The sequence below is a fragment of the Otolemur garnettii genome, unplaced genomic scaffold, assembly GCF_000181295.1.
Source record: "Otolemur garnettii isolate 467f Iridium unplaced genomic scaffold, OtoGar3 scaffold00062, whole genome shotgun sequence".
NCBI lineage: Eukaryota > Metazoa > Chordata > Mammalia > Primates > Galagidae > Otolemur > Otolemur garnettii.
In genome coordinates this window covers 3,016,524-3,036,005 of record NW_003852457.1, presented here as the reverse complement: position 1 = coordinate 3,036,005, position 19,482 = coordinate 3,016,524, and the positions used below count along the sequence as shown (strand labels likewise).

At 44.0% G+C, this 19,482-nt stretch overlaps 1 protein-coding gene across 1 annotated transcript in view; it reads right to left on the bottom strand.

Annotated features, from left to right (window-relative positions):
* Nucleotides 1-19,482, bottom strand: part of FAM135B (family with sequence similarity 135 member B) — a 283,763-nt gene that overhangs the window by 63,546 nt on the left and 200,735 nt on the right. Inside the window, exon 7 of the mRNA XM_003792859.2 lies at nt 18,335-18,461. Within this exon, the coding sequence (XP_003792907.1) occupies nt 18,335-18,461 (127 nt within the window). The remainder of the gene's footprint in view (nt 1-18,334; nt 18,462-19,482) is intronic.

The following is a 19,482-nucleotide window of genomic DNA, read 5'->3' as shown; positions in this document are numbered from 1 at the left end:
TGAACAGGAATCGCAGCCAAGAAAATGTTTACCTGGCTCTAGAAATGTGCCTTAGAGAGAATTAAATTGAAGCAAACTAGAAAAGAAAACCACTTGCAATCTTTCCACAATAAACCTAAGTTGAAATGAGCTGACGATATTTGCAGGTGGTGATGAAGGACAGGTGTTTACTGACCAGGCTGCTCCAGCACACAGCGTATCTGCAGCTGCCACGAATCATCACATGGTGGAACGCCAGTAATCTGATCTCCATGGGAACAGAAGGTAATATCTGCACCACTCTCCCTAGATGGATCTTTTATTATTTCAATATTTGAAAAGTGATTTTTCAAGATGATAGAAACTATCAAACATATTCAATTATGTATGACATGGGAATTAGAAAGTCTGGGGTTGGGAACACTCCTCTGGTCCTGCTTGTATTTCAGGGAGAAAAGAGGACACTTAGGAGGGGAGAACAGGCTGATATTTCAGAGAAAAGATCACAATTCCCAGCTCTCCTGTTACATCTAAAATTGCTAAGCCTGGAACCTCTCCCTGGCTGCTTTCATCATGGGGAGCGACTTCCAGCTTCAAGTCACTTCATGAAAATCCCCTGGCACTAGTGAGTGCCCAGAGCCCCAGCGAGCTCAGGAGGGCTGCTCAGCACTTGTACAGCAAGGGCCATAAAGTCTGGGTTGATATTTTGATATGCACACTGAGAAATGCCATAGAAACAACAAATAAGAAAGACCATACTATTCCCTAACTATTCTAAACAGAAAATCAGAGTTGTGCTTGAATTTCCTCTCTCCCTTGCCCAGACCTGTTCATTCTCTCCTCCTGTGAGTGACTCTCTCTACCTGCCCCTCAGGCTCCTGCTGTCATCAGCACACATTGGCTTCCCTTTTCCATCACTCTACTGCTCTTCCCCTACAGAAACTCAAACTTTGGTGGACAGACACCTAGTGCTTATCGTAAGCAGTTAGTAAAAAGGATTCAAGCCTAAAGCTACAGAAAGCTGATCTCGTGCCCTGAACTATCTTTTGTTTTTAATATGTTAACTCATTTACTTATTACCACAATCTATGAATTTTCCTTTTAATATTATTTCTAATTTGCAAGGAGTTTAACCCCAGCACAGAAAGGGTAATTGACTTGCCTAAAATCTCATTCACAAGCCGCATGCATGCGCACACACACTCCTGTGCACGGGAAGTGGCAAGGTCACGCGTGAAACCTAAGCAGTCTGGACTCAGAGTCCACAGCACACACTGTAGGGACATAATGTGAAATGTTTGGGTTGCCCAATGAGGAGGGATGAAAACAAGAGCCCTCCACCACATGCTTGGGTCATCCTTCTAGCCTGGGGTCCAGAATGGACTTGTTGCTTCTTTCAGAGCTCGAGGCAAGTGTAATTCAAAAGTCATTCCATTCAGCTTCTGAAGGGCTGAACTCTCTTCTGAGACTCCCTGGACAGGTCCCACTGTGCTAACTGCTGGTGCAAAGTCAACGGCACAGCTGCTGGGCCGGGAGACTCTGGTGCTGCCTGGGTTTGTATGAGAGGCTGCTGCATGCTAGCTGGTTCCTTGAGCTTTCTGTGCTTCACTTTCTTCTCCTTAAAAATGAGATTATTAATAACCTGCCTCATAGCTTTTCATTTTAATTCTGTAAATAAATGTAAGTGCCTAGAGGCACATCTAGTACATTGTAAGTGGTTAGTATCAATGATGATGATGAGGAGGAGGATGGTGTTGCTGGTGGTGGGGATGAAATTGAAAATAGCTCAAGTATAACTCTAGACCACAAAGGACTTTCAAATGTATTCCAAGCCCTGCATTCAAATTGTCAGCATAGATTTCAGCTCACGGTTTATAAGGAAATAGAAAACCAAACAAGGAACTACACACAGATACGTGTTCAAAAGTTCCATTAAAAAAGGGTTGTGTACATTGGATACTTTTTCTTCCATTCTTGAGATACTTTGCTAAGAAGAATATTTTCCAGCTCCATCCATGTAAACATGAAGAAGGTAAAGTCTCCATCTTTCTTTATTGCTGCATAGTATTCCCTAACCCAATTTTAGCCCAAGAATACGGGGAAAGGGGAGAGGGAAGAGGGGGAGGGTGGATGGAGGGAGGGTGATTGGTGGGATCACGCCTATGGTTTATCCTATAAGGGTACATGTGAATCTTTCCAAATGTGGAATATAAATGTCTTAACACAGTAACTAAGAAAATGACATGAAGGCTATAATAACCAGATGGATGAAAATATTTCAAATTGTATATAGAAACAACAGATTGTACCCCATGATTGTATTAATGTACACAGCCATGATTTAATAAAAAATAAAATAAAAGGAAGGCAGGAGCGAAAGAGGCTACTGCTTCAGCTTATACAGAGAAACAGGGACCAGATTTGCTCAGCCACCTCTAATAATAGACAGAGTATGTGAAATGATGTTTTTCAGACTCTGAACACCAGGCTACCTAGACTAAAAGCAAAGTGAACCCTGCTGTTGTTGCTCTAATACACTGCCTGAAGGAAGGTTCCAGGCTATGATGTGGGAAGAGGGAACTCAGAACAATCCTGGAAGACCTTCTAGTTTGAGAAAATAGAGAGGGGAGTTTATGGAGTTCACAGGGTCTTAGAGATCCCAGGACAGAGTCCTGGAAAAGGGAGCTGAGGCCGAAATTCCCAGAGCTCATGAAGGACTGAGAATAACTCATGTACCTACAAACCAAAATAGAAAACCTCATGATTCATGGGAAATTGATTAGAGAACAGGACAGAACATTGTCTCAACAGCTGGGTAAAATTATCCCCAGATTAAAGGCTGCTCTGACCTCACCTAAAAATGCTTAGAAAGCAATCCTTGGAATTATCAAACAGATTCCAAATACTGCATCCCATAACAGAGCTCAAACATGCATGCTTACACGTGCACACAGGCCCACATACTCACACGCATACACACACGTACACACACCCCTAGCACTGAACAATATAAAATCACAATGCCTATCTTTGAATCAAAAACCACCAGGCATACAGAAAAGCAGGAAAATACAGCAGATAGCAGTGATTTTCAACCAGTGTGCTGCAGCATGAGAGGATATTAGGTGTGCCGTGAAAATTTTTAAGGATCATTAATTAAATTATTTAGAAAAGAAGTTCAAAGCACAGCACGTATATTCTCTTTTTTATTCTTTTTTTCTTTGATCAACAAAATTTAAGTATGCCACATAAGCTTAACTATAGGTACAAGTGTGCTGTGAGATGAAAAATGGTTGGAAAACACTGGCCTACATACAGAGAAAAAAACAATCAATAGAGACTAATTCAGGAATGGTGCAGACGACAGAGAGGTTCTCAGCCAAGGGGGTTCCAGCGAAGAAAGGAGGTGAGGGGAGGGGAGGAGGTTCAGACAAGGAAGAGGAAAAGGAGGAGATGGGGGAAGAGGCAGAGCCAGGAAATGGCAGAGAGATAAGGTGGGGTTCACAGAACCCTGTAGGCAAGAGGAGAGATGCCTGAGAGAGGATAAGGAAGACACAGGGGCAGGGAAGGGGCAGGGCAGGTGCAGGTAAGTACCAGGGTAAGAGGGACATGGTGAAATGACAGAAAGAGAGCAGAAGAGCAATAACCCACCTTACCATCTTATTACACTGTCACAACTGTAACTTGGAACTTACCTATACAATTAGTTATTCTATGTATCCTTCCCAAAAGAAAGACTGCCCCTACCAAAGTCCTGTCTCTCCACATGGCAGGATGGCATTTGTTTTATTCACTGCTGTTTTACCAACAATTCACACAGCCTATTGGATGCAGTGGGGTGGGCATAAGGTACTGAATACATTAACAAATAAAAGACCAGAGATTACTGTTATTTCGCTCACCAGGGGATACTGAGTCTCAAGAGTTTCAATAACTAGCAAGTGGCAGAGTTCAACTGGAATATGGGTTTCTTTACTCCAAGCCCAGGGCACTCCTTTGAGCCAGGAAAACAGAGTAATATTTAGTAAAGTATCTCAGAAATGGAAAAAAAAATATCCAATGTACTCAGTACTACTGTGAAACCAATTTATAATCACTCACACTTGAACATGAAAAATGAAACACAACTCTAGCCTAGGATGAAGGAGGGAAGGGGAGGGAGAGAGAAGGGAGGGGGGTGGGTCCATAGAGGGAGGGTTAGTAGAGGGGACCACTCCTATGGAGCATATTGCAAGTACAAGTTGGATCTATCACGTATAGAAAACAAATGTCTTAACACTGTAATTGGGGGCTCGGCGCCTGTGGCTCAAGCGGCTAAGGCACCAGCCACATACACCTAAGGTGGCGGATTCGAATCCCCAGCCCAGGCCCGCCAAACAACAATGATGGCTGCAACCAAAAAATGGCCAGGTGTTGTGGCGGGTGCCTATAGTCCCAGCTACTTGGGAGGCTGAGGCAGGAGACTCGCTTGAGCCCAGGAGTTGGAGGTTGCTGTGAGCGTGATGCCATGGCACTCTACCCAGGGGGATAGCTTGAGGCTCCATCCCCCCCCCCCAAAAAAAACCACTGTAATTGGGTAAATGAAGTGAAGGCTATGTTGATTGGTAGGATGTAAAAACTCCAATTTGTACAAATAATCAACACACTGAATCTCATAATGGCATAAATGTATTCATGATCTATGTACAGGTGACTTAATAAAAAAAAAAGTAAAAAGTGGAGGAAGGAAAAGAAAAGATTTCTTTTCAACAATTCATGAGAAGTCTTAAACTGCTCAATAGTTATCCTTAAATTATGGTTTATATTTACTCAATTGGGGTAATCATGTGTTCAGGCAGCTCAGGGAGCATTTCTGCTATATTTAGGGGAAAGACACATTCTGTATGAGCTGCAGGTGAGGGGAGTCAATGGCACAGACCAGGCTGGGCTGTGTGGGAGGCTCCTGTTGGGGACACATGGCTCCTCCAGACTGTCCACGTGCAGATTCTGTGATGGGGCACCTGGGTGACACAGTGAGCCACAGCAGGTTCTCCTGTGTCGCTTTTCTACCTGGATCACCTAGAACCAGTTAGTTTATCTCTCTGAGCCTCAGTTTTCTTGTCTCTAAAATATGGATGGGAATCTTTCCTCTGTCAAAGGGTCATAGCTAAACAGGTGAGAGCAAAAAAAGCCACATGATGACAGCTATTCAACCAGGCTTCATGTACAAGCACTTGTTGTCCTAGAAATGTACAGTGAAGAACAAGTTACTTTTCTCAACACTAGGAGGCTAGGAGCTCAAAATGTAGCCAGATACTGGCAAGAAAGTAAGAAATGACAATGAACTATGATGATTTGCAGTGACAGGAGAGAGCCAGAGGATGTTCAGATCCCAGAGAAGGGCCTCCTGACCCAGCAGGCATGGGGAACCCTGGACAGTCTGGGAAGGGGAGCAACTGCCTCCTTGTTGTCACAGGACATCTCCCTTCAAGCCTAGGAGAACTGGTGAGGAGTGAGGCAGTGGAATCAAGGCCCTTCTAAGTACAGACAAGGGTAGTGTAGAAGCAAGCAGCACTGTAGACTTTTGCATGAATAGTCCATCTTTGCTTATTTAGATGGCTCTTTAGGAAATGACTTGTGAAATAATGCTGGATTTATACGCAGACTGATTTAGTGCCCCACAATACTCAAAGCCCATCATAGCTTGTGCATCATATAGCAACTTGCTACTCATTGTGTGAATTTTATTAAATCAAGCAATCATTAACAATAAAAATCTTAGGTCAGGTGCAGTGGCTAATGCCTGTACTCCTAGCACTCTGGGATGCCAAGGCAGGAAGATCCTTTGAGCTCAGAAGTTTGAGAACAGCCTGAGTAAGAGTGAGACCCGATCTCTACTATAAAAGTAGAAAGATGAGCCTGGCACTGTGGTGGGCACCTGTAGTCCCAGCTACTCGGGAGGCTAAGACAGGAGGATGGCTTGAGCCCAGAAGTATGAGGTTGTTGTGAGCTATGATAATGCCACAGCACTCTAGCCTGGGCAAGAGAGTGAGACTTTGCCTCTAAAATAAATAAATAACATAAAAAATAAACATAAAAGGAAATTCTTAAATCTTATAATTTTAATGGAGTAAACACCATAGCACTTGTTATCTTAATTCTTAAATTAGTAGAAATTATTAAATAAAATTTTTCAAACTATAAAACACTTTTAAAATATATATATTGTGTTTTCATGTTTCCCTGGAAATTTTTTTTTTCTTTTTATCAGTCTGGGAAGAACTCTTAATTTGTGATCTACATTCTTAATGAAATTTTAAGTGCAAAATATAGTATTATTAGCTCTAGGCAGGGTGCTTTACAGCAGATCTCCAGAATGTATTCATCTTGTATAACAGAAACTTTATACCAAGTGAATATCACCTCCCCATTTCCTCCCAGCCTCTGCTCATCTCCACTCTACTGTCCGCTCCTGTGAGCTCATCTCTGTCAGATAACTCATCTAACATGGAATCATGTAGTATTTTCCCTTCTGTGACGACCCCATGTCATTTAGCGCAATCCTAAAATTCATATGGAACCACAAAAGACCTTAAACAGCTAAAAAAGTCTTGAGAAAGAACAGAGCATCACACCTCCTGATTTCAAACTGTGTTACCAACTACCATCATTAAAACAGCATGGTAATGGCATGCAAGCAGACAGTTAGGCCACTTGAAACAAATTCCAAACAAACTTGCTATGTTGCAAACATTAACGTTGACAATCATACCTCAATAAAGTGCTTTAAAAATAATAATAGAAATGGAGTGGGAAAGGAGGGGAGGGGGAAAGTTGGGACCACACCTATGGAGCATATGACAAGGGTACAAGTCAAATCTGTGAAGTGTAGAACACAGATGTTTTGGCACAATAATCAAATAAACGAGGTGAAAGCTATGATGATTGGTTTGATGTAACCACATCAGATTGTATATTAAAAAAAGCACATTGTACCCCTCATATGCATGAATGTATTCATGATCTATGTGTATTTGACTTAATAAAATTTAAAAAATAATAAAATAAATAAATATAATAATAGAAAATCCCAAAATAAGCCTACTGATATGCAGTCAACTGATCTTTGATAGGGTACCAAGGATACAGAATGGGGAAAAGACAGTTTCTTTAATGAATGATGTTGAAAAGACTAATGACCAGACCCCAAAGAATGATGTTGGACCCGTGTCTTACGACATACACAGAGATCAACTCAAAATGGATTAAGGACTTAATAGTCAGACCTGAAATCATAAAAGTCCTAGAAGAAAACATAAGGGAACACGAATCTTGACTATTATTCTTGGATATAACACAAAATGTACCAGCAGTAAAAGCAAAAATAGCTGAGGGAGACGGCACCACATTGTAGCACCCGCACCTCAAAGGAGACCAGTGAAAGGGAAGAGGCAACCTACTGGATAAGGGGAAAAGCTATTTGCAAACCATACATACCGTGAGGGGTTAATATCCAAAATATTTAAGGAACTCTCACAACTAAACAACAATAAATGAACGGCCCAAATGAAAAACAGAAAGAACTTTAACAGAAACTTCTCCAAAGAAGACTTAGAAATGGCTGACAGGCATATGAAATGATACTCAACATCACTCACAGAAATGCAAATCAAAATGGCAATGAAATGTCACCCACACACCTGTTAGGGTGGCTATTGGGAGGGGAGGGGAAGCATTGATGAGGACTTGGAGAAATTCGATCTCTTGTACACTGTCAGTAGGAATGGAATGTAAAACATTGTAGCCACTACGGAAAACAGCATGGAGACGCCTTTAAAAACTAAAAAGAGAATCACTATGTGGTTCTGGAATTTTGCTGCTGAGTATACATCCAAAATAATTGAAATTGGGGTCTTTAGGAGATATGTGCACACCCATGTTCATACAGCATTATCCATAACAGCCAAGATACTGATGCAACCTGAATGTTCTTCAAAGGATAAAGAAAACTAACAGAAAATACCCCTACACACAAAAAACGGGATGATCGTCAATCTTAATAACGGAGAAAAGCCTGCCATGTCAGGAGGGCTAAACTGGAGGACATTTTTCTGGCAAATCCTGGTCCTTCCCCAGGTTGTCAACCTGAACACATAATACCAACATTCACACACTGGGCCTCTCGTGCTCAGCTACCTGCTCCATGCACAAATGTCAGGGTAGTGCACTCGGAGTCAATGCCGCCACCAAGAGTGTCAGTGCAGCCAGGGACCAAACAGAGGGCTGACTGACAGGTTTGTGACTTCCCTCCTTGAGGAAGTCAACTGGGCTCTCTGCGCTCAGCTTTCTTCTGCCCGTAATCAGGAAACGAGAATAGAGAATAATAATAATTGCTCCCAGAGTTGAATGAAGACCTCTGTGGGCCCCAGATCCTTCTGCTTTTGTGAGCTCCCTCAGCCATTAAACAAGTATTTAAAGTTATAGCTTTAATACCTGTTTATGGAAAGATGAATATAATTTAGACTAGGTCATATTCCTTTTTTTTTCTTCTGACTTGACATAAAGTTAAAGTTTTCCTTTTATCCCTTGATTTTTACGCTATGTCTGACTGTGGTCGCTCATCACAGACACTACACATACGGAGTCTATAGTTCCTCACCTCGTTTATTTATCCAGTGTTAACTGAGAGCCTGCAAAGGGCCAGCAACTCCATGGATGCTGCGGGCTCTAGAAGCAAAGACACACTACCAGGCAGGGTTAAGGCTGCCATTTCCACTGCTCTGTCTCCATCTCCTTGCACAGTGCCTGAGACATAGCTGGTGCTTGATTAATATCTGATTAGTGGCATCTCTGTTCATGGACATGTCCCAATCCAGGGGTGATATAATGACATGTTTGAGTTCTACTGAATGTCTGTGTCTTACATATGCAACTCTAGATCCTCATGGAAAGGGTATGAAGAGGTTCACGATGACAAGCAAGGGTATAGTCAAAGCAAAGGTCAAGTGCAAGGAACCCCATAAAAATATAGAAGGCACATGCCTGGGACAGGGGACATTTCTGCCTGGGAGTCAGCTTTGTGCCTCAGTTTCCCTATGGAAACCCTTTTCTGCTGAAAACACACCTCCCATGAGGGGGATGGGGTGACATAAAAAAAGGGTCAGCATGGAAGGGGCCTGGAAAGGCTAAGCACCCCACATTCACATAGTAGTGTAAGCCTGACTCACTTCAAGGAAGGCATCGCTCTACAATTCCCTGCAATCCAGGGTAAGAGGAAGCTGGCTTCACAGTGGCAACACTAACAATCTCTCAGTGACATTTGTTCCTCCGTCTGGGAAACCATCTACATCAAAGAGAGGATGGGGGATTTCGCTTTGGTGGCTGGAATCCCCATCTCAGACAGAGGCTGCTCTCACAGAATACACCACCCACTGCAGGGGGCACCTGTGATATCCACTGGTGAGCAAAGGAATCAGAAGGCTCCAAGTGGCACCTGGGAGCAGCCCTGGTGACATGCCTACCATTCCGTTTACACGTGCACGTGTTCTCCTGCACTCAGGTGATGCAGGTTCCACAGCATCCAACACTCATTCACACAACCAAGTCTTCCCGAGTGTATGGGGCGTGCCAGGCACTCACAGGGGAGTAATCCACATGCAGATCTCAAAGTCTGGCAGAAGACAGAATGGCCCCGCCCGGCTGTGTGATGGGGAGGGACATCCATAACGTCTCTCTTTCCTGATTTGTAAAAGGAAATATGAATAAGTCATTGTGGGGATTGAAGGAGGCCGTGTGCCTGTGTGGCTTAGCAGCACAGCTTGAGGCAGAGTGGGGGTTCAAAACTGGGGCTTGAAATTGCCAGCATCACTCTTTCCATACTATTGTAAAATTGTTAATTATTCCTTTGTCTTACACACTGGCTCCTGGTACCTGTTCTGGGTAGGGGATGAGTTTTGTTCATTGTCTCAGCCCTGGAAGCACACAGCAGAGGTAAACAGAGTGACCAGCGGATGCACTGAGACCTGTGCCCAGGGAGGCATGACTCTGAAATCCAGGAGAGTTCCCTAAAGCACCTGTCTACCTACAAGGCTGCCTTCCTCCCTCTGGAAGGTGGAACAGCCCTCCTCATTTCAGTAAGAAGAAAGAGGCTGTCGGTCTCCCTGCAGGAGGCTGGCCCTGAGCGACTGGACTCCCGACCTTCACTCAGAGTCTGCTGGATCTCAAGCATTTAGTGTGAGGGTTAGTTTATGCACCAAGCTGGCCAGGCCAAAATACCTAGATATTTGGCCAAACTTCTTGATCAGTGCTTCTCAATTGGTGTGCCATGGCCCACTGGTGTGATGTGAGAGGATCTTAGGTGTGCTACAAAATTTTTTAAAAACGTTAATTAAATTATTTTCAAAAGAAATTCAAAGCACAGGTCAGGCATGGTGGCTCAAGCCTGTAATCCTAGTATTCTGGGAGGCTGAGGTAGGTGGATTGCCTGACTGCAGGAGTTTGAGACCAGCCTCAGCAAAAGCAAGACCTGATCTCTACTAAAAATAGAAAAACTAGCTGGGTATCGTAGAAGGATCCTGTAGTCCCAGCTACGCTAGAGATCGAGACAAGGGGATCACTTGAGCCCAGTAAATATTATTTTTCTTTTTGAGGCAAAGCCTCAAGCTGTTGCCCTGGGTAAAGCATCATGGCATCACAGCTCACAGCAACCTCTAACTCTTGGGCTTAAGCGATTCTCTTGCCTCAGCTTGCCAAGTAGCTAGGACTACAGGTGTCCATCACAATGCCCAGCTATTTTTTGATTACAGTTGTCATTGTTGTTTGGCAGGCCCAGGCTGGATTTGAACCCTCCATCTCTGGTATATAGGCTAGTGCCTTAGCTGCTTGAGCTACAGGCGTCGAGCTGGTTTATAACTTTTCAACTTTATCATGGTGCAACAATGATACACATTCAGTAGGAATTGGACTTTAAATACTCATACAACCATTCTATTTTTCACTTTCTGTACAGTGTTCAGTAAGTTATATGAGCTATTCAATGTTTTTTAGAAAATAGGCTTTATTAGGTGATTTTTCCCTAAGTATAGGTTAGTAAAAGTGTTCTGATCATGTTTAAGGTGGGTGAGGCCAAACTATAACGCCTCCTGCCCCCAGCTGTACAAGGCAGGGTCAAGAATATCACAGTATAAGCAGTGCAGAAAGGGCTGGAGGAGGCCTCCCAGATGGCCACATTCAATTTTCTTTCTACACATACACTTTGGGAAACTGAGACTCAGGGAGGTCAAGTGTCTAGCTGAAGGTCACACAGCATGTTACGGCTGAAACCCAGAACATGACTCTATTTAATGTCCCACCCCTAGACCGTGCTGAAGTTGTTGGAATAACACAGATTTAATGGTGTGGACAAATGAAACAAAATTACACAGCAAGGGTTTTTGGTTGGCATTTTTGTGTCAGGCTGTATGCTCAAGACCTTTAGAAGCTTATTTCACTTAATCTTCTCAGCAACCCTGCGAGCCAGGCATTAGTATCCCCATTGACAGGTAATCCATGAGTCAAAGAGGGCAATCATCCCCCCAGAGCAAAGCTGCTGGTTTGGGAAGGAGAAAGAACACAAGCCCTCACTCCACCAACCCTAAATCTGAAGGTCTAAATGTCACACGTGAGGCAGGAAAGAACAGATGCCCTGGGGAGAAGGGCTGGGCTCCTAAGCAAGGTGCAGGACCTCTCACATCAGCCCTCACCGTCCCCTGACTTTTCATGACAATCTGCTCATTTTGCTCCAAAACTCTAGTTTTATAAATGTCTCTACAAGGAAATGATTATTTTGAAGGAAGCACCTGTTCCCTAATCCTTCCAGCTGATGCTGCAATCTGCAAGGATTCCGATGTTGTTTGTTAATGCGCTGGGCTTCTGGGGGATTTGGACACACAGCCACCAGGGCAGGTGGGGGGAGTGAGTTTTATTTGCTTGGCAGGCCTTCCCTGGTGGGAGGGCACAGCGTGGGCGCATAGCACTGAATCCACATAATTGGATGGGACCCAAATGGAAAATGCACAGGAAAAGAATCAAGTCCTGAAAATAGCCCATTGAGTTAAGCTTCATGAGCAAGTTCAGTGCTGAGCACCCACAAACAAGCCACTTCATCTAAAAGAGGGGGACGTCTGCTTTGACACACATCCCCAAAAACACCCAAGAAGAGAAAAAAGAAAACTGTCCTGCATCATGTGCCTGCTAAGTCTATTCCTGTAATGTTTCCACACACTAAGCCCAAAATCCTCTCTAAAAGACAGGTATTTTCCTATTTCACTGGTGAGAAAATTGAGTTTCCATAAGAGTGATTGAGCTCCCCTAAGAAATATAGCATTTATCACAGCAGGTATTTGAAACCAGAATCTTCTCTCTAGTACATTACAACAGTCCCTCAGAGCTGCAAATATGCCCAGGTCATACTCAGATGTGTCCTCCATGGCAGGGTCTGGTGTGGCCCCCTCCACGCCACCCCTCCCAGGCCCAGGATTCTGCACAGCCTCCCAGGTGATGGAGATGCTGATCACTGCACGGCTAGGGAAGGGGGTCTATGTGACTTCACTCCCCTCGCTGCTCAGCCTTCCCCATGAACGTGATCCACACACTTGGATCCATCATTCACCCCCCACACTTCCTGAGCACTGAATGAGTGCCAGGCACGCTGCTGGGCGCTGCAAATGAATGGGATGGCCTTTACCCCCAGCCGCTCAGGCCAGTGGGGGAGCGACAGATGCTCAGAGAATCAGGGAGAAAGTATTTCCAGGACATCAGAGAGTGCTCTCACAGTAGTGATGGCACCTGAACAAGGTCTTGGAGGGGTGTGTAGGAAGGAGTACATCAGAGTTTCTTCAATGAAGACACCTTGTCCTAATGATTTCCATACGTTCCTGTGGCACCAACACAGGCCCTTGGCTTAGGATGTAAGGGTTGAAAATTCTTTGGACTGATCTGTGACCACCGATGGATATGTCCTAATGTCCTAGGCCAACTTCCTCAGAGAATAGAGAATGAGCAGGCAGAATTTCAGATACTGTTCCTACTGGGAGGCTCTCGGGGCCAGCACCTGAGGGCGTGTGAGAGGAGGAAGACTGGGCACAGGGGAAGGTGGACTGTGATGTGGTCACAACCCTGGGGAGCTTCACAGCAGGGCTGGGCCTGCAGGGCTGCTGTCAGAGGCACCCACCTCAGGGGGGCAGGCTTGCTGCATTCCCCCTGCTGTCTCACACACTCAGCTACTGTGCACTGGGTGGGTCCTGGGCCGACACTGAGGACATTGTCCAAGGTCCTGCACTGATAAGTCCCTGAAGTCCACCCTCCAACAGGCCCCCTTTAGCTCTGATGTCTGCTTCTCCCACGGCCCAGGGCCCTGATCTGGCTTCAGGGATCCCTGTGTCTCAGAAGTCTTAGCAGCCCTTGTCTTTGCTCTTAAGACCACGAGAGCATGCGGAAATGTGGCATAGGGGCGTGGGCCAGATGGAGACAGGACCAGGGCAGCTTTTATAGCCAGACCTTCCGGCTGGGTCTCAGAGCTGGGAGAGGTGACGTCACAGGAGAGTGAGCTGAGGGCATCACCTGACTTGGTGAACCATCTGAGCATGTGGCCCGAGTGCCCACGTGGATGCAACCCTTCTCTTGGGGGCTTTGTGAACACGAGCAGCCCCCCACACTCACTATGTGGGTTATGTGATGGATAGTTTTAGGCCATGGGGTGCCCAGATGATCGGTCTAACATTTTCCAAGGTGTGTCTGTGAGGGTCCTTCAGACAACATTAACATCTGAACATGCAGACTAAGTAAAGCAGAGTGACCTCTCCAATGTGAACGGCCTCAGCTAATCTGCTAAGGGTCTAAACAGAACAAAAACTCTGGGAGAGAATTTTATGTCTCTTATTTATGTCTTTGGTCTAGGTACAGGGGTCCACAAACTTTTAAACAGGGGGCCAGTTCACTGTCCCTTAGACCGTCGGCAGGCCGGACTGCGGGCCCTGGGACAAGTTGGCTACTAAGCAGGACAGGTGGTGGCAGCAAAAACACCTGGCAGGCCGGATAAATGTCCTAGGTGGGCTGCATGTTTGAGCTATGGCCCTGCGGGCCATGGTTTGAGGACGCCTGGTAGGACATCAGCTTCCTCCTGCATTTAAACTTAGACCTGGCCTATAAATGTAAACATCTACTCTCTGGGGTCTCCAATTCGTTGATTGCAGATTTTGTCACTTCTCAGGCTCCATAATCACGTAAGCCAATTCCTTATAATAAATCCCTTAGCACACATGGGAATTCTCTGGAGAAGCTGAATAACCAGAAGCCTGGTAACTTCTGAGCAAGCCACTACAGACATACCATACTGAGTAAAAAGGAACAAGACCTGAGGAGTGTGAGCCCCTTTACATGATCAGGCCCAGAAAGGCATTTAAAATGTAGCATCAGTCACATCTCACTCCCCTTTGATCTAAATAATTATCTATTAAAGCCACTTGCTAGTCACACTCTGGACCAGGGGAACCTGCAGCCTTAAGGACACACGTGGCCTTCTAGGTCCTTAAGTGTGGCCTTTTGAATGAATCCAAATTTTACAAAATACTTTTTTAAATCAATAGATTTTTGTTCCTTTTATATTTGTATTGTATTTTTAAGATTAACATATATTTCTTTTTGAGACAGAGTCTCACTATGTTGCCCTGGCTGGAGCTCACGGCAACCTCCAACTCTTGGGTTTAAGCAACTCTGTTGCCTCAGCCTCCCAAGTAGCTGGGACTACAAGTGCCCACCACAATGTCTAGCTATTTTTTGTTGCAGCTGTCATTGTTATGTAGCTGGCCCAGGCTGGGTTTGAACCTGCCAGCCTCGGTGTATGTGTCCGGCACTGTAACCATTGTGCTACAGGTGCTGAGCCTAGATGAACGTATTTAAAATGCCAAACTACAAAGTAAGTTTCTGGGTGGTGCCTGTGGCTCAGTGGGTAGGGCTCCAGCACCATATACCAAGGGTGGCAGGTTCAAACCCAGCCCTGGCCAAACTGCAACAACAAAAAATAGCTGGACATTGTGGCAGGAGCAGGAGTAGTGGTCCCAACTACTCAGGAGGCTGAGGCAAGAGAATCACCTAAGCCCAGGAATTAGAGGTTGATGTGAGCTGTGATGTCATGGCACTCTACCGAGAGCAATAAAGTGAGACTCTGTCTCTAAAAAAAAATTAATAAAATAAGTTTCAATGAAATTACCCTCCCAGACTGAATACCGCAATTAGAACATTAGTAAGCCATAGGGGCTAAAGTGACGACCTCTATGCCCCTGATTTAGCTCTAACTTCCCTGGCCTGACTAGTGACACTACCACATGAGGCTGGTTGGCAACTGTTTATGAGGGTTGAGTCCACCAGTCTGTTATTAGGTTTTGACAATGGTTCATCATGTTTCTGCTTGAAATTGAATTTGTGAATAGTCGCACAGTTCAGCGATATTTTTTAATTCAGTCTGCCCATCATGTCAAAGAAGACCAAAAAAGGCAAAACGAAGAAAACAGGTTTTTAAATGAAGGTTGAGAATTGCAATAATATCACTGCTGCTGAAAATAAGATGATTTTCTTGCCTGTAAAACTGCAATATCAACATTAAAGAAATGCAATGCTCATCAGCATTACAACACTCATAAGAACCACAAAACAGGATTTTAAATTAGAGGGAGAAGCGTGAAAGGTTTTATTGCAGAAACTAAAAGATAAAAACCAAAAGCAAAACAATTCTTTAAAGCAGCAATAGGATCTGGAAGTAATGCCACTGAAGCAACTTGTAAAGCAGCTCAGACACTGGCAAGAGTTTACTGGGGGAATCGTGAGAGAATGTGCTGTCCTAGTTGTAAGATGCTGAGACCCTGACAACGTTTCAAGGTACAAACCTCCTCTTTGAAGGAGAGCCAGGACTGATGTGTAGTATGAATTAACCTTCATTTTAGGAGAACAATGCCATCCAATGCTTCAAAAGGGAAATGCACATTCTTCAATCTCTGTGGATGAATCAACTGATACTACTGATTCAGTGCAGGTTTTACACCTCATTTGGGTCATAACAGAAGATTTCTTTGCTACAAGGTACTCACTTTGGGCACTCACTGTTGCAAACAGAACACAGAGGACAGATGTTTTTACCAGATTTCAGCTGGACTGAATTTAGTAAATTCGGTGAGGGTAGGTACAGATGGTGCACTTTCCAAGACAGGATAACACCAAGGGAAGGGTTTATTGCTCCAGAAAAAAAAGTATTAACGGATCCAAATGCTCTCATCTCTCATTTATTTTCATTGTATCTTGCACCAACAAATCTCTGTGCTAAAGCTACTATTTTTGGTGACACTTGCAACAAGTTATAAATATTGTTAACCATATCTGTGCAAATGCAATACCACATTGTCAGTTTCATAATACACTAAGTTGAATGACTATTCAGTGTGAATTTGCTATATCATTCTCTAGTGCATTGGTTATCGCAACAACAGGTATTAACCGAAATGTTTTTTCCCCATGAGAACACATGGTTAAAGTTTATAAATAACTGAACCATTTGATCCTGTAATTCCGCTGTTAGGTATATACCGAGAAGACCATAAATCACGCTATAATACAGGTATCTGTACCAGAATGTTCATTGCAGCCCAATTCACAATCGCTAGGTCATGGAAGAAGCCCAAGTGCCCATGGATCCATGAATGGATCAATAAATTGTGGTATATGTACACCATGGAATACTATACAACCACAAAGAAAGATAGAGACCTTGCCTCCTTCATGTTTACATGGATGGAGCTGGAAAATGTCCTCCTTAGCAAAGTATCTCAAGAATAGAAGAAAAAGTATCCAATGTACTCAACACTATTATGAAACTAATTGTTAGCTATCTTAGGAAAGTTACAATCCAAATGGAGCCCTAGACTACCCGGAAAGGGGAGGGGGGAGGGCAGGGGGGAGGATGGGTGAAGAGAATGATATTGTGGGGATCACGCCTATAATTTATCCTATTAGGGTACATGTGAATTTGTCTAAAGGTTGAATATAAATGTCTTAACACAACAATTATGAGAAAGACATGATGGCTATGTTAGCCAATTGGATGAGAGTTTTCCAAACTGCATATGGAAGCAACACACTGTATCCTATGATAGAATTAATGTACACAATTATGATCTAATAAAAAATAAATTAAAAAAAAGAACTGAACCAGCAACATGAGTTGTTGAAAGAGATTTCTATAGGAATGCAGCATTTGTTTGATATCACGTTAAATCAAAATGACTTGAACATTTCTTTAAAGTAATATAATTACTTTAAAGTAATATAAAGTAATTATACGGTAATATAATTCTTTATAAGTAATATAAGGTAAAAGTAAGTCTATGTATCATATGAGGCAAAAAATCCAAGCATTTCCAAAAAAGCTATCATTTTTCAAAACATTTTTTCAAAAGGAGGTTGTGGATGAGCAGAAACCATGAACCTCCATGTTGAAACCAACTATTCAAGTGCTTTCCAATCAAAAGCAGACATAAAAAAGTCATGAAAAGGTTAGTTAACTTTCAAATTAACAGACAATTTTCATTTTTTGAGATTATTAAGTACATAGTTAATAGTTATTCAAGCTTTTTTTTTTTTTTTTTTGGCAGTTTTTGGCCAGGGCTGGGTTTGAACCAACCCATCACTTCCAGTATATGGGGCTGGTGCCCTACTCCTTTGAGCCATAGGCACCAGCCCATAGTTATTGAAGTTTTACAGATTATAAACTTTTTAAGTATAACTAATTGAAGATTCTTAAATGTTGGCCTTATTTATCATAGTTGAATTAATGTGGTTTCCAACATGAAAAGGCTCCCCACTCCTGCTCTGGGTTAACTGACGTCAGGTAGCCATAAAATGCCGCACACCCTGTAGTTCAGCAATGTATGGCCAGTCACTAAACAAGTTATTTCTGTAAAACAATGAGAATTCCTGAGGAATAGCTTTTGTAATGTCTGCTCAGACTCTCTTTTATTTTCCAGAACATTCTCTAGGGTAAAGTGGCTGTGGCCCCACCCCCAGCCCAGCTGCAGTCCTCAACCTTTGCCGGTGAGCAAACTCCTCATAGATCTCAGAGCGTCCTGTTCTTCCAGGGACCTCCTGTAGGAGGCGCCACGTGAAGGGCTCAGCACTGGGGATGTGTTTGATAGATGCTGCTGTGATACAAGGAGGGTGGACGGCAGAGAGGGGAAGAAACGAGTGTGGGAAGGGTCCCTGCACAGGCACTGGCAGAAGCAGGAACCTCAGAGCACACACCCTCAACAGGGAGCTGTAGACGCTACGGGGCCACTGCCCAGGCAGACATTACCTCTGAGGAAGTGGGCTTGCAGTATCCAGCTCCAAACACTAGGTTTTCCAGGGAAATGATGGATTGCTCCTGTCCCATGTCTGGGCCACCTTTACCAAGCCAGGAGCCTCTTCCTGGACGAGTGAAACTGGAAGGAAGAAAATTGAGGCAGCTGAAAAATGAAGTGAAGGAAGCCGCATGCTCATTAGCTCAGCCCCCTGAGCAGACTCACCATGGAGCCTTTGGAGTAAATTGTTCAGATGGAGCACTTTACCCCGGGGTGTCTGCACATGACGTTTTCGGATGTCTTGAAAATAAGGGGTGCACCTGACACATAAGCTTACGAGCCAAGGACGATATACATCCTGCAAGGTACACAGAGGAATGCCCACCCCTGAATGCCAACGACACACCTGTGAGGGGCACTGAGGCAGAGCCCAAGGCTCTGTAAACCACAGGGGCAGGTCGAATGGGCCCCAGGAGGCCAGGGGAAGCCCCAAGGGGACACAGTCTGAGACACGTCTGTGCTCATGAACCTCCGATCATCTGTGGAAAAGCATGAAACATCCCCTCCATGACCCACCCGGGAGTCTGGTTGGATGTCAGAGACTCATAATCGAAGAAGCACCATCAGAGTCAGTGCTAGCTGGGAATGCTGAAATCCTTTCCACAGACAATACGCAGGTCCTACAGGGCTCTGCGACGTGTTGGAAAGAGCAGCTGACGCACTGTGATGGCCACTATCAACTTCAAGAGGAAAGGGGATTAGGAAAGGCTGCGGGCTTCCTCAGATTTATCGTATTTGGGTTTCTGACCATGTCTCTTCCATGTAGCTTTTTGATTTCCAACAGCTGATACGTCAGTAAAGTCTACTTATACTAATTTTCCCCCTATCGTTCAGACTCTCCTCTTCAATAGCCTAGGGTCAATTTTCATATAATACAAGCATATTTGATAAGTATGTTTGAATCCCCTAGCAAGAGTTAAAGTCTCTGACGGCAAAGATCTTGATAATACATTGCCCCAGGGGGCATCACCTTCACTATTAGTGCTTAAGAAGGAATTGGAGACCCATGTCCCTGTTTAAAATACTGACAGAGAAATAATGTTCTTTGTCTGTTTAATTCATTTACTCAAGTATTTATTAGGTTCATACACATGCCAGACAG